The sequence below is a fragment of the Piliocolobus tephrosceles genome, chromosome 13, assembly GCF_002776525.5.
Source record: "Piliocolobus tephrosceles isolate RC106 chromosome 13, ASM277652v3, whole genome shotgun sequence".
In the NCBI taxonomy this organism is placed as follows: domain Eukaryota; kingdom Metazoa; phylum Chordata; class Mammalia; order Primates; family Cercopithecidae; genus Piliocolobus; species Piliocolobus tephrosceles.
The window spans coordinates 28,967,468-28,984,503 of record NC_045446.1 but is presented as its reverse complement, the minus strand read 5'-3'; the positions used below and the strand labels follow the sequence as shown (position 1 = coordinate 28,984,503).

At 43.8% G+C, this 17,036-nt stretch overlaps 1 protein-coding gene across 2 annotated transcripts in view; it reads right to left on the bottom strand.

The window, feature by feature from the left end:
* SLC1A2 (solute carrier family 1 member 2) overlaps positions 1 to 6,404 on the bottom strand; it is a 164,994-nt gene extending 158,590 nt beyond the window's left edge. Inside the window, exon 1 of one of the 2 annotated variants that reach the window (XM_023185514.2) lies at positions 6,249 to 6,404. Coding sequence is in view for 1 of the 2 variants with exons in the window: in XM_023185513.2 (XP_023041281.1) it covers positions 5,292 to 5,308 (17 nt within the window). In the remaining variant the exon portion in view is untranslated. Of the gene's footprint in view, positions 1 to 5,291; positions 5,386 to 6,248 lie in introns of those variants that run through there. The other variant, XM_023185513.2, reaches the window with a different exon arrangement.
* Between the last annotated feature and the right edge of the window lie 10,632 nt (positions 6,405 to 17,036).

Genomic DNA, 17,036 nt, shown 5'->3' with positions numbered 1-17,036 from the left:
GGCACTCAGTACCTCACGTCCAGTGCTGGGAAAAAGGCAAAGCGGGAGGCAGTCAGGTCTCAGACTCACTTCCAACTTCATCACCAGCTCTGTGATCCTGACAACACAGTGGCTGGGAACTTGGGATGGCAGAACCACATGACAGAAAGTCCTGTGCCAGATTACAAACAGCAAGTGACAGATGGCTCTCCTGACCAAACGTAAGAGAAAAAAGTACTCTCAGTGATATAAGTGACGCCTCTAATATAGACAGGGCATGGGGACAGCATCTCCCTCCTTGACCCCAAACACTTCATTCAAGGTCTTTAACATTGCCGTCATCTATCCTAGAGACCAGGATTGACACAGATCAAGTCCAGCCACCAAATCGAGTTCATTCTTTTCATTCCATTTGCAAAGGACAGTTCTTGCTCAGTGAGTCCATACTCTAAAGCAACTGTCGAGATTGCCAAAAACACCAAACGGCAGTTCCACAAACAGTGGTCATATCTGCTCATCCAAGTGAGACATTAAATACATGAATGAAAAATAAATAAATATCAACGTCATTGAGAAACAACACTTTTTAAAAGAAAAACGAAAGCATTAAGAAAATGAGGTCTTCTTTTTAAAATTTTAAAGATCTTCCTTTCGTTCTCCTTTGATACTGCGGGCCCATTGTCTTTTCTGACATCATGTAAAGCCAACCAGACAGATTTATAACGAGATGCTAGTTCTTTTCTATTCTACTGACAAATATGTGGCTCATCTGCCTTCAGTCAACGATGGAGCACGTGGAGATGGAGCAATGAGATATTTTTAAACATTCCTTTAATTAATTCATTCCAAGGAGTCGGCACTTGGAGAGTTGCAGGGTGAGGGGCGGGCAGAGGGAGGAGAGAGCGAGCTCACGATCACGGTAAATAAAGAGATTTGCCATAATCTGGATTCTAAAACCCTTTCTATGAAGCATTCTGCCTGGCCCCCAACAAGCTGTTAAGGGCATGAAATCAAAAGCTGCAAGCAAGGCAGTGTCTGGTGTTTGTTAGATGTTTCTTCAGACTGCGAAGACAAGTTCTTTAAATGCAAGCAAAACTAAAATTTTATCTTCAGAATAATGCTTCTGCTGACTATTGCTAGAAGATTTAATACTATTGGTGTGTTAGTAGATTAAAATAATTGTAGTAGATGACTGAAATGAAGAATAGTTTCAGCTCATGCCAAGAGGCAAGCCAGTCCAATGGGGGAAAAATTCAATATGAGAAACAATTCAGTTTGCCTTTAAAAGAGGGGAAACCAGACATCAGGGCATTGTGTGACACAGCCATGGAGGAGGGCAGGGAGGGGAGGATTTACATTGAAATCACTCTGTGTTGAGCTTCAAATTATGAAAAAGCTTTGCAATTCTGGAACTGTAGGATTTATGGCACACTGACCCAGAAATCTCACACTTAGCTGTTAAATATATGGCTCGTTTTTTGCAGCTGAAACATCATTGCTTAAGGACTTTTCCTTGTCTGACACATCCTTTAAAGCCAAAGCCAAAGGAGACACAAAACACCTAATTGTGTTGCATGGAAGAAGAAAAGAAGTGGCCATTGGTACTGATGAACAGATTTGTCTTTTGGTTGTTAATAACATGGAGTTTCCGCCTCACAAGTTTCATCTGGATTTAGAAATTATTTCCTGAGAATTAAGCTTTCAATTACTCACAAGCGACTGTCTTAGTAAACATGAAATGGTTTTCTCATAGCTCTACTAATATCTATTTTCCCCAAGGCGGCTGATTTCTATATTATTGAAAATGAGAAAAGAAAATTCCAGCCAAGCCTGAGGCATGCAACCTGCAAACCCCTCTAGACCATATAAGCCCCATATCTTTCACTCATTTTCCAGTAAGTCCACTCTGTGGGCTCTTCCTCCTGCTGACCTCAGATTCATTCCCAAGGGGAAAAGTGAGAGGACAATGGTTATGGTTTGCTTTTATTTGCTTGAAATAATAAATTCAAGGGGTCTCCCTTGCCAGGGTTTTTCCACTGTCAGCAGATTTCTGTTTCCCTTGCTCTTTAAGTCAAACTGAAGCACAAGCCCTCATGGCTGGCTTTCGCCCTGACCCCTTGGCTCACGGGAGCTGATCAGAAGACAGATTGCCTTGGGTCTCTGACATACATAGTGACCTAGCCACCCCCTACCTCCAAGAAGATATTTCTAAAATGCCTGCCTCTTCAGCATCTGGGCACTCCACTGTGACCTAGTCTGTAATGGACACTAGCCTGGCTGCCACCAACTACTTATAATCTCTTTCCAATTTGGGTCAGGGACCTAAAAGCCATCTCTGTAATTCTAGCCATGACAGGGGACTCAGAAAGAAACAATGCTCAACTACTAAATTCGACCTTGCTTTGCAGGAAAATATCTCTCAGAACCTGGGAACTACCAAAGTGTCCACTATTGATTTTTATAGAAACCGGATGTTAATAATCTCAATTCCAAATAATCAAAGCCCTCAGAAAACCAGACTGTGGTGGCATACGCTCTGCACAGGCAAAGACCAATGCACAGGTTACAAGGAGAATATCCTAAAAGGCAATTTGCAGGATAGGTATGCCAAAAGTTTGAGAGAAAGCCAGTAATCTGCACCAGCCATGCCCAGCACACATCATTTTCAGATGATAAACCCAAAGCTTTTCCAAGTATTGGAATCTTTCTGGAAAGATGGTATTATATTCTCTATATATAATTTTATCCTTAAAGTCTATTTTTGTTGGACTGCCTACTTCACAGAGTTACTGGAAGAACCAAATGTGATGAGGTACACGAATGAGCTTTGAAAGTGAAGTGTTAAACAAACATAAGATGTCATTATTGCTTCTAATAATTCTTTAGAAATTGGTAATTAACATGTTCTGCTGCTGTTAATGACATCACCAAATAAATGTGAACCAGAATGGTCAGTTTCCCATATTACCCTATTCCCCAAACATTCTGGATCAAATAGAGTTGAACTGAAAACATATAAATTGAAAGCATATAACAATATTGCTATTTTTGCTTCCTTCTCAGTAATGTATGTTTCAAGGAAACAATTTCAACATTGTTAAATGGCAAAAGCTAACAAAGGAGATAGCCTGAGGAGTCTTAGTAAATTTTTCTTTACAAGGCACATTAATCAAAGATGTTAGAAGGGGCAAGAGATCTCATGAATACACGTGAACAATTTACTAATAAAAATCCTTGACTGGATGGAGCTAGACTTCTAAAAGGCAGATGCCAGACTGTTTCTGTATCCCCCCAACTCGGAGTTCCTCACATGTGAGTTCCACCCAACAAGTGCTCAGTAAATGCTCCTGGAATAAAAGAAGAGTAGAAGAAAGGAAAGACCAGGGCTTCTGAGAATGTCACCTGCTCATCAGTTACTGCTGTTAAATAACAACGGATCATAGATCCTATATTTGTTTCCCAGCCATTCAACTTTTTTTCAATTCTTTCATCTCTTAAATATAAATTCCTCTGATGAATCTTTTCTTAACCATACACAGTGCAGAAAGATGGGATTAATTGGATGGGAATCTTTCTAAAATGCTGAAAATCACTTTGGCTCTATATTGAATGTCACATCATTTGACAGCTTTCATTTAGGACAAAGGTGAAATAAACATACTCAGTTTGGGGTTGTTGTCATAACTTCTCCTCTATCTGGCCATCAAAATAGGAAGTAAGCTGGATGCAGGATTTGGAAGACTAATATCATCCATCTTTTTCACAGATGTTTTTCACCCTAGCCTTTACAAGCAAGGATAAGTCTAGAAGGTCCCTGAAGGCAACCAGAAATGCTTTCATATCTTTTCTCATATAAAAACCTTTTTAATTAAACATGGGAAGGCACTGATCTTGATCAATATGGGCTCCTACTATCTATTTCTAGAGATCTTTTTTAGCACAAGGTACCACCCTCCTTGTACACAGGTGTCTTCTTGAAACATCTTTTTGGAGAAACAATAATCAAAAAAGTCCAAACTGCAGAATGGTTAGGGCAAAGGGAGAGACAAAATTTCATGCAATGACAAGATGCCAGATGCGTTTGGAAGGACTCTGGGGGACAGAAAAGGAAGGAATTCCTTCTCCTGGACACAGAGAGACAGTTTTAGAAATATTTTCCTTCTATTGGAGATTGCAGTGTAGAGATCTGGCTTTGGATACCAGCTCTTCACGCCTGCTTAGAGATCCATTCCCCTAAAACAAGCCTGCGGAGTTGGTAAAATATCTTAGAAGAAACTGGAAAATGCCAACACCACCACTTGAGCCCAGAGAAGTCCCTGATATTTGCTTTTCACATAACATGGATCCTGTGATCGCTTGCAAGTAAGTACAATTTTGGGAATTAACCAAAGGGCTGAGCTGCCCAGTCTTTTCATTGCCACTCAGGTTCTATCAAGCCCAAAAAGTTTTCTGAGAGATACTGGTCCAAGGATTCTGTTTGTGGACCTTTCCTTTGATGTGCGTGTATTCAAAGAATCCTTTTGCCCCCTGCAGCCCCTTCTGTCTCTTGCTAAAGACAGATGTCTTTAATTATCACTGTGAGGGAGCTTTCCCCATGCCAACTGCAGTCTCGGGAGGCAGGACACGACTCCAGACCCTTGGGATGAATAGGGAAGCCAATGCTATCACCGTCCGCTGGAGTCTGGCGACTCCTGCCCTTGTCCCAGACCACACGTTTTCCCGCCTCCTCCCGGGAAGCACCCAAATCTCTTCCACCCTTCCTTAGAGCTAGCCAGGGAGATTCCGCCTTCCAGGGACAAGGAGCGATCGGAGTGGGCCCAGCATCTCCACGGCGCCTCTGCAAACCTGGCGTTCAAGGCCGGGCGCGCTGGTCCTTGCCCCGCCCCAAGGCCCGGCCTCGGCTCATTCATTCCGGGCCGGTCCCACTTGCAAGCCCGCGTCGGGCCTGCGGCGCCGCGCTCCAGGCGCTGCTACCCCGGTGTCTGCTCACACTGTGCCCAATCCCCTATTGTTTTGAAATCCCAAAAGTAACCTCAAGAGGATTTCTTCCTCACACTCTCACGCCCCCAGCGCACCTTACCCTTTTAATCAAAATAAAACCCTCCGCCTCTCGCATTTTCAAAGGATTAAGCCGCAATCTCCAAGAAAGAAAATCAATCCCCTCCCCACCATCGTATCCCCAGCCAAGCCACTGCTCCGCCACCATCTCCCAGGCCCGCCGCCGACGCCTCTCTGTCCCCATCCCGGATAGGGGCACCACCACTCCGCGCGCGACCCCGCTTTCCCGCGGGTACAGCTAAAAATCCCCTCACCCTTCCGTGGATGCCATGGTCTGGGGAACGCCCCCTCCTCTTCAGCACTATCCGGCAGCTGTGGGCGAGGGAGAGAGCGTGCGCTGAGGTGAGCGCGAAGTGCGGCCGGGAGCGGTATTTAAGAGGAGCCTCTGCCTGCCCTTCCACCCGCCTCCGGGGTAAGCCCTTTAGCGCCTCAGCGGGCGCAGGAAGCTCCTGCCGGCGCTAATCCGCGTCCCGGCTCTCCACAGCGCGCGACCCGCGCTCCCCTCCGCCCGCGGGGATGGCGCTTGGCGTAAGCTCCGGGGGCTCCGAGGGTGGCTTCCCTGAGAGAGCGATGCGCCCAGGGCTGCAGGAGGGCGTACGCCGGGGATGCGCCCCTGCAGCTGCTGCCACCTGTGCTTTGCTGCGGGGCTCGCGGGTGCGACGAGTGGCGGGAGCAGAGAGTGGTCGCAGAGGACGGTGAGCGTGCGTGCGCGTGTGCGGTTGTGTGCGCGCCGAGGGAGGCGGTGGAGGCCGCTGCGCCCTGGCTCGGCGCCGGCCGGGGAGGGATTGCAAGGTTTAGCCCCGCCGGAGCTGGGGATTTGCAGGCGATCCCTCTCTATTTTCGTCGAGAGCTGACATCACCCGCGCCGCCGCCTGGGGCAACTCCTTTAACCGCCGCCCCCCGCCCCCAACTCCAGACGCGGTCCCTCCTCTGCCATCCCTCCCCCCAGCCTCTCGCCATAAATTAGCCAAATAAGAAAAGAGGCTCCGCCGCTCGTCCGGGAAGGCTTGGGCAGCCGGTGGCAGGAGCCCAGGATCTAACGAGTTGCTATTGTTTCCCCTGAAGCCCGCGTGGCCCCGGGTCACCCCGTGAGGGGTGAAGCGCAGGCGACGGCGCGGAGACCCAGGATGCCCCTCCGTCTCCGCCTCCCTGGAGCAGCCCCTGGCGCTCCCTCCTCACTCCCCAGGGCACCCGCTTCAGCTCACACTCACCCCCAAACTCACAGGCGGGCACACCCACCCCATCCTCCCACGTCTGGGGGTCCCAGGCCCCGCGGAGTCGAGCGGCTGAAACACGCGGGTGGTGCAGCCTAAACGCGGCCCAGCTGCGCGCCCTCCCCCGCCGAAGCTCGAATAAATCTCCGGCCTTCAATTATTCAGCGAGATTAATATTAATGCAGCTCCCTGGGGGCGGCGGGCGGGGTGCAGGGGAGGCCGGGATTTTTTTTTTTTTTTTTATTTTAGGCCGAGAGAGGTCGGCCTGGTGGGTGCGGGCTGAGAAGGCGCGGAGAGTTGGCCGAAGTGAGTGGCGGCGGACGCTTCTCCACCCACTCGGCGCTGCTGGCCGCCTGCTTCCGAGCCCCGGGGGCGGCGCACAGAGACAGATGGGCTTCTGTAAGGGAGAGTTCGAGCCTTCCGGATGGCTTTGCATAAAAATGACGAGACCTGTGCAGCTTTGATTATCTCTGGAGCACAGCAGGAACCTAGGGTCCCGCTACCTGCCGAGCCTGTGACCGCAGAGCAGGCAAAGCCTCGCTTTCCTCGTCTAGACAATGGAACCCAAAAGAACTCACTTGGAGGGCCACAGGAGAATTAAACAGACTCTCTCTTCCCCCAGGGTAGATGCTCTTCGGATTTGCGCTGTGCTGGACCTTGTTAGACGATGTAACGCGACCGGCCACGTGCAAACTCTCAGAGCAGGTCCTGGGGATGGTGCCAGAGGAGCCGGGGTGCCAGCAGGACGATTGGTAGTTAAATGCCAGGCGCTGATATCCGAAGGCTTGAGTTCTTCACCACATTCTAGCTGAGTAACCTAGGGCAAATTCCTCCATCTCTTTTTTCATCCCACCTGTAAAATGGGACTATCTTCTCCCACTTCTCTGTGCTAAGAGAACTAAATGAAATGGAGAAGATATGTAAAGTTCCTAAACTGGCGTCTGGCACCCAGTAAACCCTCCAGAAATGTTCAGTGCATTCTCAGAGTCCTTAGAAGATAGTTTATTGGACAAAATATCCAAGTATGAATAGACAGATGAGAAAAATAACAAGAAAAAGAGGGAAAACACATTAATAGAATTTAAAAAATAAATCTCAGCTCACCTCCTTCCTTTACTGTCCTTTACAAAATCTGAATCCAAACGTCTTCCTCCATCCATGCCTTTCTCCATCTCTCCCCTCCCCTCTTCTCTCTCAATCCTGTCTGCACCATTAGAATCATCATCTGTATCTTACTCATCTTAGGGTCCTTCAGAACCACTCTAACTTTGCATTTTCTTTATTTAAAAAAAAATACCATAAGCATCCTTCATCTTAGGGCATTTGACTTTGGGTAGTCTCCTCTTCCAAAAAATTATTGTTTACCCTGGTAAATGTGTTTAAAAATAATTTGTAGATGAAAAGCTACCTTCTTTCACTTTGGTATTATGTTTGACACTCTCTCCTCTTAAGCCCCGTCAAGGGTAAGTGTGTGGCTTTGTATCTGAAGTTGTCACATATACAAACTTTACAGTCTTAATTGTCTAACTTTACAATTTAGGCATTTTATTTCCCTTTCTGCTGAGGTGGCAACTGGAAAAGAAGCCATCTCCATCTCTCCCAGGCCTAGATATTAATAATCCCAGGGGCACTACTCTGCTATTAGCACCCCCCTTAACATGAACATGAATGAACTACTCCATCACAATCCCTCAGTCTCTACACACAGGCTTTGGGGGCTGAGCTGTGCCATTCATTCATACTCACTGCCAAGAGCAAGGCACCTGGTGGTACATAAATACAAGGTAAAAAGGAAACAGAAAAAGGGATGGAGTTGTTTTCACCTTTTTAAACATTCAATTTAAAAACTCTTCATTATGTTTTCAATGCTCAGGACATGAGAGAATCCAGGTGAATCATCCAGCATGGCCGAATTAGATGGAGTCATAATTCCAGTTTGCCACTTTCTCTGTAAGCCCTGACGTCCCGTTCTACACTTGAGAAACATTTGCATTCAGCTGCCCTGGAAGACCAGGTCTATTAAGTCACATGGACTATGCCACAGATAATTCTGGCTAACAAACATTAGCTAGAAGAAACTGGTTCTCTTTCTTCGTGCCAGAGGGCTTTTGCCAATATTCACACCAATTATTTTTTAACAAACTGGAGCAGTTATTTTCAACACTGGCTGCCCATTAAAACGTTCTGAGAGAGCCTTTTAGAAAATAATAATACTCAGGTCACCTTTCAGAGATTTCTGGTTAATCCATCTTGAGGGTAAGCAGGGGCTGACTTGGGTATTTTTAAAGGATTTCCCCAGGTGATTGAGCCCACTGTGCAGCCAAAGTCGGGAAGTGCTGGACTAGAAGTGGTTCAACAACATAGAGAAGGGTCTAGAAATAGGGCTCCAAGAAGTAGTTGGAGCATGGTACATTTAGCCTTTGGAAAAAAATTGCTAGGGAAGATATGATATAGGGCTGATCCTCTTGCCTTTAAAGACAGGGAATAAAAAATTTTCCAGGCAAACAAACACTTGTATGTTATTCTAGAAAACCAATGTGAGTAGCTACAAAAACATAGAGCTTTCTTCTAATGTTGTGCACACACAAAGCACACATTAGCACTGTACAGCATGCAACTATGCTGAATAAAAACTCAGCTCTGGGTCAGACAGTTCTGCCTTAAATACTATCCCTGCTAAGTATTAGACTCTGTGTTACCTTATTCTGGGCACAGGATCTTAGCTTCCTCATCCCCAAACTGGAGAAGATAATAATGGCCACCATCGGGGTTGTTGTGAGGATTAAATGGGATGTGTGGGAAATGCTTACGTCTTTTTCATGCTCAATAGAGAACCATCCTAGACACGTGGGAACAGCAGCATTCGCCCAGTGTAATTTACAGTGAGTTGTCTTGAGAACCTAGCCTCCCCACCTACCGTGTGACCTCAGGGTCTCCTTTTAATTGTCACAGCAAACTACAAGTCTCTTAACCAGCAATAAGTTGATAGAACGTTGGAAGGAGAACAGAACAAGGCCAACCCCACAAGCTGCAGGAATACTTACGAATTTGCTGGCATCTCTCAGTCTCCTCTAGGGATCCCATAGTCATGGCAAAAGCAGAAGACTGACATTTATGTATAGATTTACCTTTCTTAAGTCTAGCTAATGAGTTCTCGAACTTCAGTGTCAACAAGAACTACTCTGCAGGACTGCATACAAGAAAATCAACTGTACCATACTCTGATAGGTGATGTAAGGGATTCTTAAAAATGAATTTTGATCATAAGGGTTTTTTTCTTTGTTGCCTTATTGATTCTTGGACTGAAACTTAACCCAAGTTCCCAGAAGTGAGTTACTATAGTTGAGTTAAGGTAGTGTGTGAGCTAGAACTTCGTGGTAGTCGTATGAGCTTAGCATTCCCTTAGTAATTCCTATATGCATAATGTACTCTACCTTATATATTGTATGTTGTTTGGTTCCTAAGATGACATTCTGCAGAAAATATTATTAAACCACCTTTTTACAGAGGAGAAAACTGAGGCCAAGAGGAATTAAGGAATTTGCCCAAGGTTGTATTTGTCGAAGTCCCAGCTTAAAAAAAAAAAAAAGATGGCATATTTAAATTAAGTAAATTGTGATAAGTTTAATAAAGGAGTCATTTAGAAGGGTGTGGGAGCAGGTAGGGAAACTCTAAGAGATAGGGCAGACTCCCTGGGCTACTAACAGTAGGGAACAATTGCCCATCCTAAGCCAAAGGGAGGGTGCCAGGACCCACAGGAGAGTTCTGCATGCAGAAGGCCACTTGACAGGAGCTGAGACTGTGGCCATAGCAGCCTGCTGGAAGGGGGTCTGGGAATAAATACCCCAATGCCCACTTTCCTCCAGTCCTCCTTTTCCTTCCAGGACTCTGTACTGGCCAAAGCCAGATGGAAGCTTCAGGGCAGGAGAGTCCACTGAAACAATTCACATGCAGTCCTTGCAGTTCAACCTCCCTGAGAAACAGTGGCTCTACAGGGCTAATGGATGAAGCCAGGGTTTGAGTTTAGGCAGTCTTCCTGGAGAATCTTGCTTTTTAACCTCTCTGCTATGCAACATGGAGTGACGATGTTATCATTATTGGAACAGGTAGCCCCCATAACATGTGGGACCTCTCTACTATGGGGTTTTCCAGCGGATAAATAGACTTAGTCAGACTATTTACAAGAAATCAGAAGAAGGTATATTTATACTATGGAAGAAGTCACAACATGGCCTCAAATTTTTCAGTCCTAAATGCTACAGTTCTCAACATTCTTCAGCAATTATTGTAGGAGCTTAGTTGGACCAAAGAAGGGACAAAGACTCCCTTATATTGGGCTCTTCTAAGGGATTCATCCCCTGTCTTGGCTCCCCTGCAGAATGCTTCAAATTGGTCATTGCAGCTCCACATAAGGGAGGTGGGGTGGGAGTGAACTCCTAATATAGAAAAAAAAAAAAAAAAAAAAAAAAGTCCTACATTGCTTTCCCATGGAAGGCTGCTGAATAAACCCATTCCCCCTCATGATGACAACAAAGGAGAAATGTTTCAACGTTCAAAGTTTATCAGAAGAAAGTGGCCTAGAGAGAGAAATAACAGCCAAGTGACCCAAGGGTCATCCACTCAAAAGTCACTGTCATTTAGTAATGTCTGAGAAATACGAATTTGACTTTTCCTCCCATGTGCAATTACTGTATCATCTGCTTTGCTTTTTAAGATTATTGATGCCCTCTAAAACTTAGTAATGAGAAAACTATCCACCATCAGCTCGTTAGGTGGGGTATTCATATTTGTGGTTCTTTGCAAAGTCAGAACCACTCTGGGAACAGATTTGTCCTTACACTTTCCACACAGCTGTTCTTGGTAAAGTAAATCTAGGCAGGCCTGTATTCAAATCCCACTTTCTCCACAAGTGACATTGAGTGGGTCACCTAATCTCTTTGAGCCTAAACTCCCTCCTCTGTAAAATGGAAATAATCCTTGTAGCTTCAAAAAGTATATATGTAAAGCAGATATCACAGGTCCTCGCATGTAGTGTGAATACACTGTTGGTATACAATGTCCTCTGCCTGCCTAAATAACCAGGGAATTATAAGCTGTGTGTCTGGATCTATCTGTAACACCTTGACCCATTCATTAACTATAAGACTACTAGTTTTCAAAAATATGAGCTATTTTAGGATGAATGAAAAACATGAATGAAAATTATTAGTGTTCCAATTTCAAAGGAAAGATAGTATTCTCTGACAGTGTTGGTTCTGAAGCCAAGAGCATGCAAGAGAGAAACTGGAGAATCCTGAAACCAAATTGAAAAGATTTCAGAAAGATAAGTGGGTTTAAAGCAATAAGTAGCAGGAGGAGAATGTTCACAGTGGCACCACCAGGACATTGAATTAAGAATGCTAATGTGGCCACAGAAGTTATAACAGTCTTCCGAATTAGACCAACCTGGGAACCATCCATCTTGACCATGTTTGGAGCAGTGAGATTCAAATTGAGTTCACCATTCTTTCTTTCCATTTTGAGTGAACTTGAGTAAGTTATTTAACCCTCTGAGCATCAGTGGGTATAGTAGTGACCCCATCCACTGGGCTTATATGAGAACTGAATGAGGCTGTGTCACATAAAGCACTTAGCACAGTTCCTGGCACACTGAGCTGTTATCATCTTTATGACGTCAGCTTCCTAGCTGCTGGCACTCTCATCACCCAAAAGATCGGTGGTAATGCTTTGGTTTCAACAACACAGTACAGCTACAGATGAGCCAGCCTGTAGCCCTGTCAGTCTGGTGGTGGTCACTGAGTAGACTCAAGTGAATCATCCGTCTTAAGGGTGTTTGGAGCTGTAAGATACAAGCTGAGTTCATTCATTCTTCTTGTTAATACACATTAGCAAAAGAGAAGTCTGGGAGTTCTATTTTTACCTCACTCTCTTAGCTGATGAGAAAAAAGATATTACTTCATAGAAATCTCAATTCAGACTGAGAACTTGGTCTAAATATAAACCATTCTGCAGGCAGAAATTGTCTCATTAAGTAGAGGGCTCGGGAATGTTCAAACAGTGGATAGCTATGCTTATTGCCTGATGAATTCTAATGGAAAGAGTGTGAATTCATCCCATTTGTTTAGTATAGATGAAGAAAGGAGACAATGGAAAAAGATGAATTGTGAGTTCTCAGTATATCATTCCCTCTGTCAGCGTTTCTGCTACAAGATGACTTGAGGCTAAATGTCAGGGGTAGTGCAAATTCTTTATGCCCACCATAAAAACCATAACATTTTGAATTAGAGCAACTGTCTATTTTTTTAGCTGCTTGATCCTGTATGAAGTAGAAATACTCTTTGAGAGTGATTACTGGTATTTTAATTTCTATCCCCAGTTTCTCCTAACCTTGGCAATGATTGCCAGTAATGCCTCCATCTTCCCTCTTCCCTTTGTTCTGCTGGGACATTACAATATTCAGTAGTGACAGCCTCATGAGGAACAAAAGAATGGAGAGACTTTTTTTTTTTTCATCTTTGGGGGGATTTCTTTGCTGAACAGCAGCTCACTGTGATTAAATGCTAAGTGATTTGGATAAAGGACTGAATCAAGGACCCAAGCCAGAATTTGATGACCTCAGAAAATCCAGCAATGTTATTCTTGTTCTATTTTCTCTGTTCACTTCTTTATGAAATTCCTTGGTCATTCTGAAAGAGGCTGTGTATCACATCCCAAAAGTATTTTTCTTATAAAGCGATTTTCCTTAATAAGAGAAAGAGAGAGAGAGCAACCAGGTAATTTAGTTTTAAATTGAGATTACAGATTCAGAGTTGTTGTTTTTTTTAATCAAAGACTAAAGGATTAAATTATGCCTTTTCATAACTGCAGTGAATTGGAAGTTATCCCAGTTCACTCCGAGGTTTCATTTCATTAGCACCTGGACACAGCTTTATTTGTAACACCCTGTTCCCCTTTCAATGGAAAATAAACAACTTTTCCTGAATTGCACATATTTAAGCACAAAGGAAGATCATTCTTTCCTTCTGTCTTGTGCAGAATTACTTTTTCCTAGAAACCATAAGTTCAGGAACATAACAGTGGTTCGTTTTTCTCCAAGAATTCATTCTTGAATGTATTCCTCACCTGAGAAAGCTATTCCCTAATTTTATCTACTGACTTTTTTTTTTTTTTTTCCTTTATTGACAAAGCTCTCCATCAAACCTAGTCCAAGCTTCTGGATAAACAGTCAGTGAATTGGAATACAAACGTGAAGTGAGCCCTAAAAAACTCAGCCATTGAGACAGTCTTCTTAAAATGCTGGGCCTCAACAGCACATCCGGGCAGAGCTCTGCCAGGGAAAGCAAGTCCTGCTGCCAAGAAAAGCAAGGAGAGACCACAAATTGCTACCAAGCCACTCCAAAATGTTCTTTCCAACAGCCCTATCTTTCCAACAGCCCTGACAAGATAAACTTCCCCAAGCCCTAGGGATCCAAAGTATTTCAGTTGAAATTTTCACAGGATACTAAAGAAGGAGAAAAAATAAGGCAGGAGTAAAGATATGTGTCTTACTTCTTTGGCTCATCCATTGGCTGTCAGCTTTCTTCTTTTAATTCATCTGATATCATTTAAGATAATTCTCTGTTAGAACAACATGCAGTTGTGTCAATGCAATGAGACTCAAGGTCTTTATTCATGTCCAGGTTAGGACAATACAAAAGCCCAAATTCAGGTCAGGCACGGTGGCTCATGCCTGTAATCCTAGCACTTTGGGAGGCCAAGGCAGGCAGATTGCCTGAGCTCGGGAGTTCGAGACCAGCCTAGCCAACACAGTGAAACCCCGTCTCTACTAAAATGCAAAAATAAATAAATAAATAAATAGCTGGGGCCGGGAGCAGTGGCTCACGCCTATAATCCCAGCACTTTAGGAGGCTAAGGTGGGTAGATCACCTAAGGTGGGTAGTTTGCGACCAACCTGACCAACATGGAGAAATCCCATCTCTAACCCCGTGTTTCATCTTATGTATTTTCCAAACTCGCTCCTTACTTACAGTATCTTCCTTTCTTCCTGTCCATCATGCCAATGACTTGATTGAAGTTCTAACTACCTGTGAATGAAAAGTTAACAGTCCTACTTGAATTGCCCCTTCCTCTCAATTCCTTTTGGAGTTTACATAAGAAAATACAGAGTGAGTTGACTACCCAGTCACTCATGAAAAGTCCATTTAGTGTATAAACCTGATCACTCCCAAGGAAAGTAAGTCTTGTTTAAATCATGTAGATTTTACTTAACGTTTGTGTACCATATTATTAAATTTATGTGATACGTAAAATTTAAGTAAAATCTGTATGATTAGGGAAGATGCTTATATACATACAGAGATGCTCCTCAGCTTACTATGGGGTTCCATCCCAATAAACTCATCATAATTTGAAAACATCATAAGTCAATAATGCATTTAACATACTTAACCTACTTAACATCGTAGCTTAGCCTCGCCTTCCTTAAATGTGCTCAGAACACTTACATTAGCCTACAGTTGGACAAAATCATCTAACAGCCTATTTCATAACAAACTATTAAATAGGTATCTCATGTACTTTATTGAACACAGTACTGAAAGTGAAAAACAATGGTTGTATTGGCACTTGAAGTATGATTGTGCTAAATGCATATTGTTTTCATACTATCATAAAGTCAAAAAGTCTTAAGCCATTGTAAGCCAGGGAGCATCTGTATATGTGTATGTGTGTTGCATCTGTATATGTGTGTATGTACGTGTATATATATGCATGTATATATGAATATATGTATATATGAATATATACATATATATTATATATGTATGTATATTTATATATATATAGTTAATGCCTTCCAACCAAAGACCACTGGAAACATACCTGTAACTGAACAAGTGGGATTTTTTGCTCCTTGCAATGAGGTAGGATGCACATCATGATCAAACATGGGGTGTCTCATCAAGAGTGTGTTAGAAAGGAGTTACAGGATTTGAGTTTCTATTAAGTGATCTTAGGTTTCAAAGTGGGGCTTTGTTCTGGACTGGATGGGAGTAATTCTATAATTGGCCATGTAATAAATCTTATCTAAAAGGAAAAAAGACTATAAAGAGGCTACCCCTGTAATTGATGAAGAAGCAGCAGTCACTCATACTAATTAGCAGAGGGGGATATTTAGCACCTTTGTAGTTTGCATAGTCACCTGGCTTTTGTCTGTTATTACAGAAGTTATGAAGTGGTCTTGTTTGGGTCTTGATCCATCAAAGTCGCAGAATAATTCTGATGATATTGGCATTCTGTGAAAGTATTTATCTTCAACAAGAGAGCATCACAGTCTCATTGGGAGTGCCAGATCAACTCCTGGGCACCAAAGCCCAGCTGGTATAATGTCAGATGTCAGGGGCTACATGGATACATAAAAAAAACAAAGCAATCATCACAAAAGAAATCAGAACCAAAGTACTCTGGATGAAGCAGGAGCCTTCTCTGGTGCTCCCTGAAGGTGTCCTCAGTTGACAGCCACTTTTTCAGCATTAGTATTCCATAACTTGTGACTGCTTTGTTCCATGTCAACTTAGGGAAACTGAAACTAGGTTGCAGAATTCCCTTCCCTGTATGGTTCCAGGTTAGTGAGCACAAGAGAAATTGACATGAGATTTGGAAAGGAGAGTGAAGCAATGCCTACTTTCATGCTTTGGGAGTTGTTTAAGCACATCAGACACTGTGGCAGCTCACACACAATGTCACTATCTGTCGGCTCACCTTGTTGGGGTGAGAAAGCACCCAGGCCCACAGCTCGTCCAGTGCCTGCTGAAAATCCTCCTCTGGCTTCCCTGAGTCCTGGACTGGGTGAGTGTGCAGCTATGAGCAAAGGGCACCCACTTCTACTACAAGTCACTCATGGAGGCTGGAGGCAGCAAGAGACAAACACAGGTTTCCATTTGTCCTTGCTTTGCTGACTTCACATCCAGCTTTCCTTCCTGACCACTGGCGTGGTTGATTTTAGGTCCAACACCAGAAACAAAGGCAACAGTCTTGCACAGACTTCTCCATCAGTGCTCACAATTTTGTGTGGTTATCATAATCTCTTATTCTATAGGACTGTTAAGAGTTCTGATTCTCTGAAAAGCCCCTGACTTATATATGCTCAAGATTTCTAGCTTTGGAGTTCTATGCTAGGAGGCAAGGGCTATGTTACAAAAAGAGATGGACAACATTCTGATAGCAGCCAGATATGGCCAAGGGACAAGCTTGGATCTGATCCTCTTTGCCTGCCTCAAAGTCTTAGGTGAGTGTGATCGAGTGTTCATAGCCCACAAGAGCAGTGCTAGGGTAGGAAGATCTAGGGGTGGTGGCAAATGGCCATGGAGCTATTAACGGAGCAGCCTGGGATGTCATTACCAAAATTTTAGGCCAGATTCAGCTTCTGAGGAGGCCAGAGTCATAGCTAAGATGATGTACATGTGAACCAAATCTGAGTAGTAAGACAAGAAGAGAAAATAACACAAGTAGTAAAGAGAGCATTAAAAAGAAGTGGAGAACATGATATTCCAGGTGGAGGGTCAGGAGACGGAGGGTGTAGGCACTATGTGTGGAGCACCTACCGAGGCAGTTGTGGAGCTGTGCCTAGCTGAAGAGCGCTGACCCTGCCGGGTATATCATGTATTATGTTCATTGTTTTACACAACATCTCACTTAATTGTCACAGCTACCACAATAAAATCTCAAGATTTTATTATGCCAACTTACCAGATAATGAAACTGAGGTAGAGAGGCTAAGTACTTGCC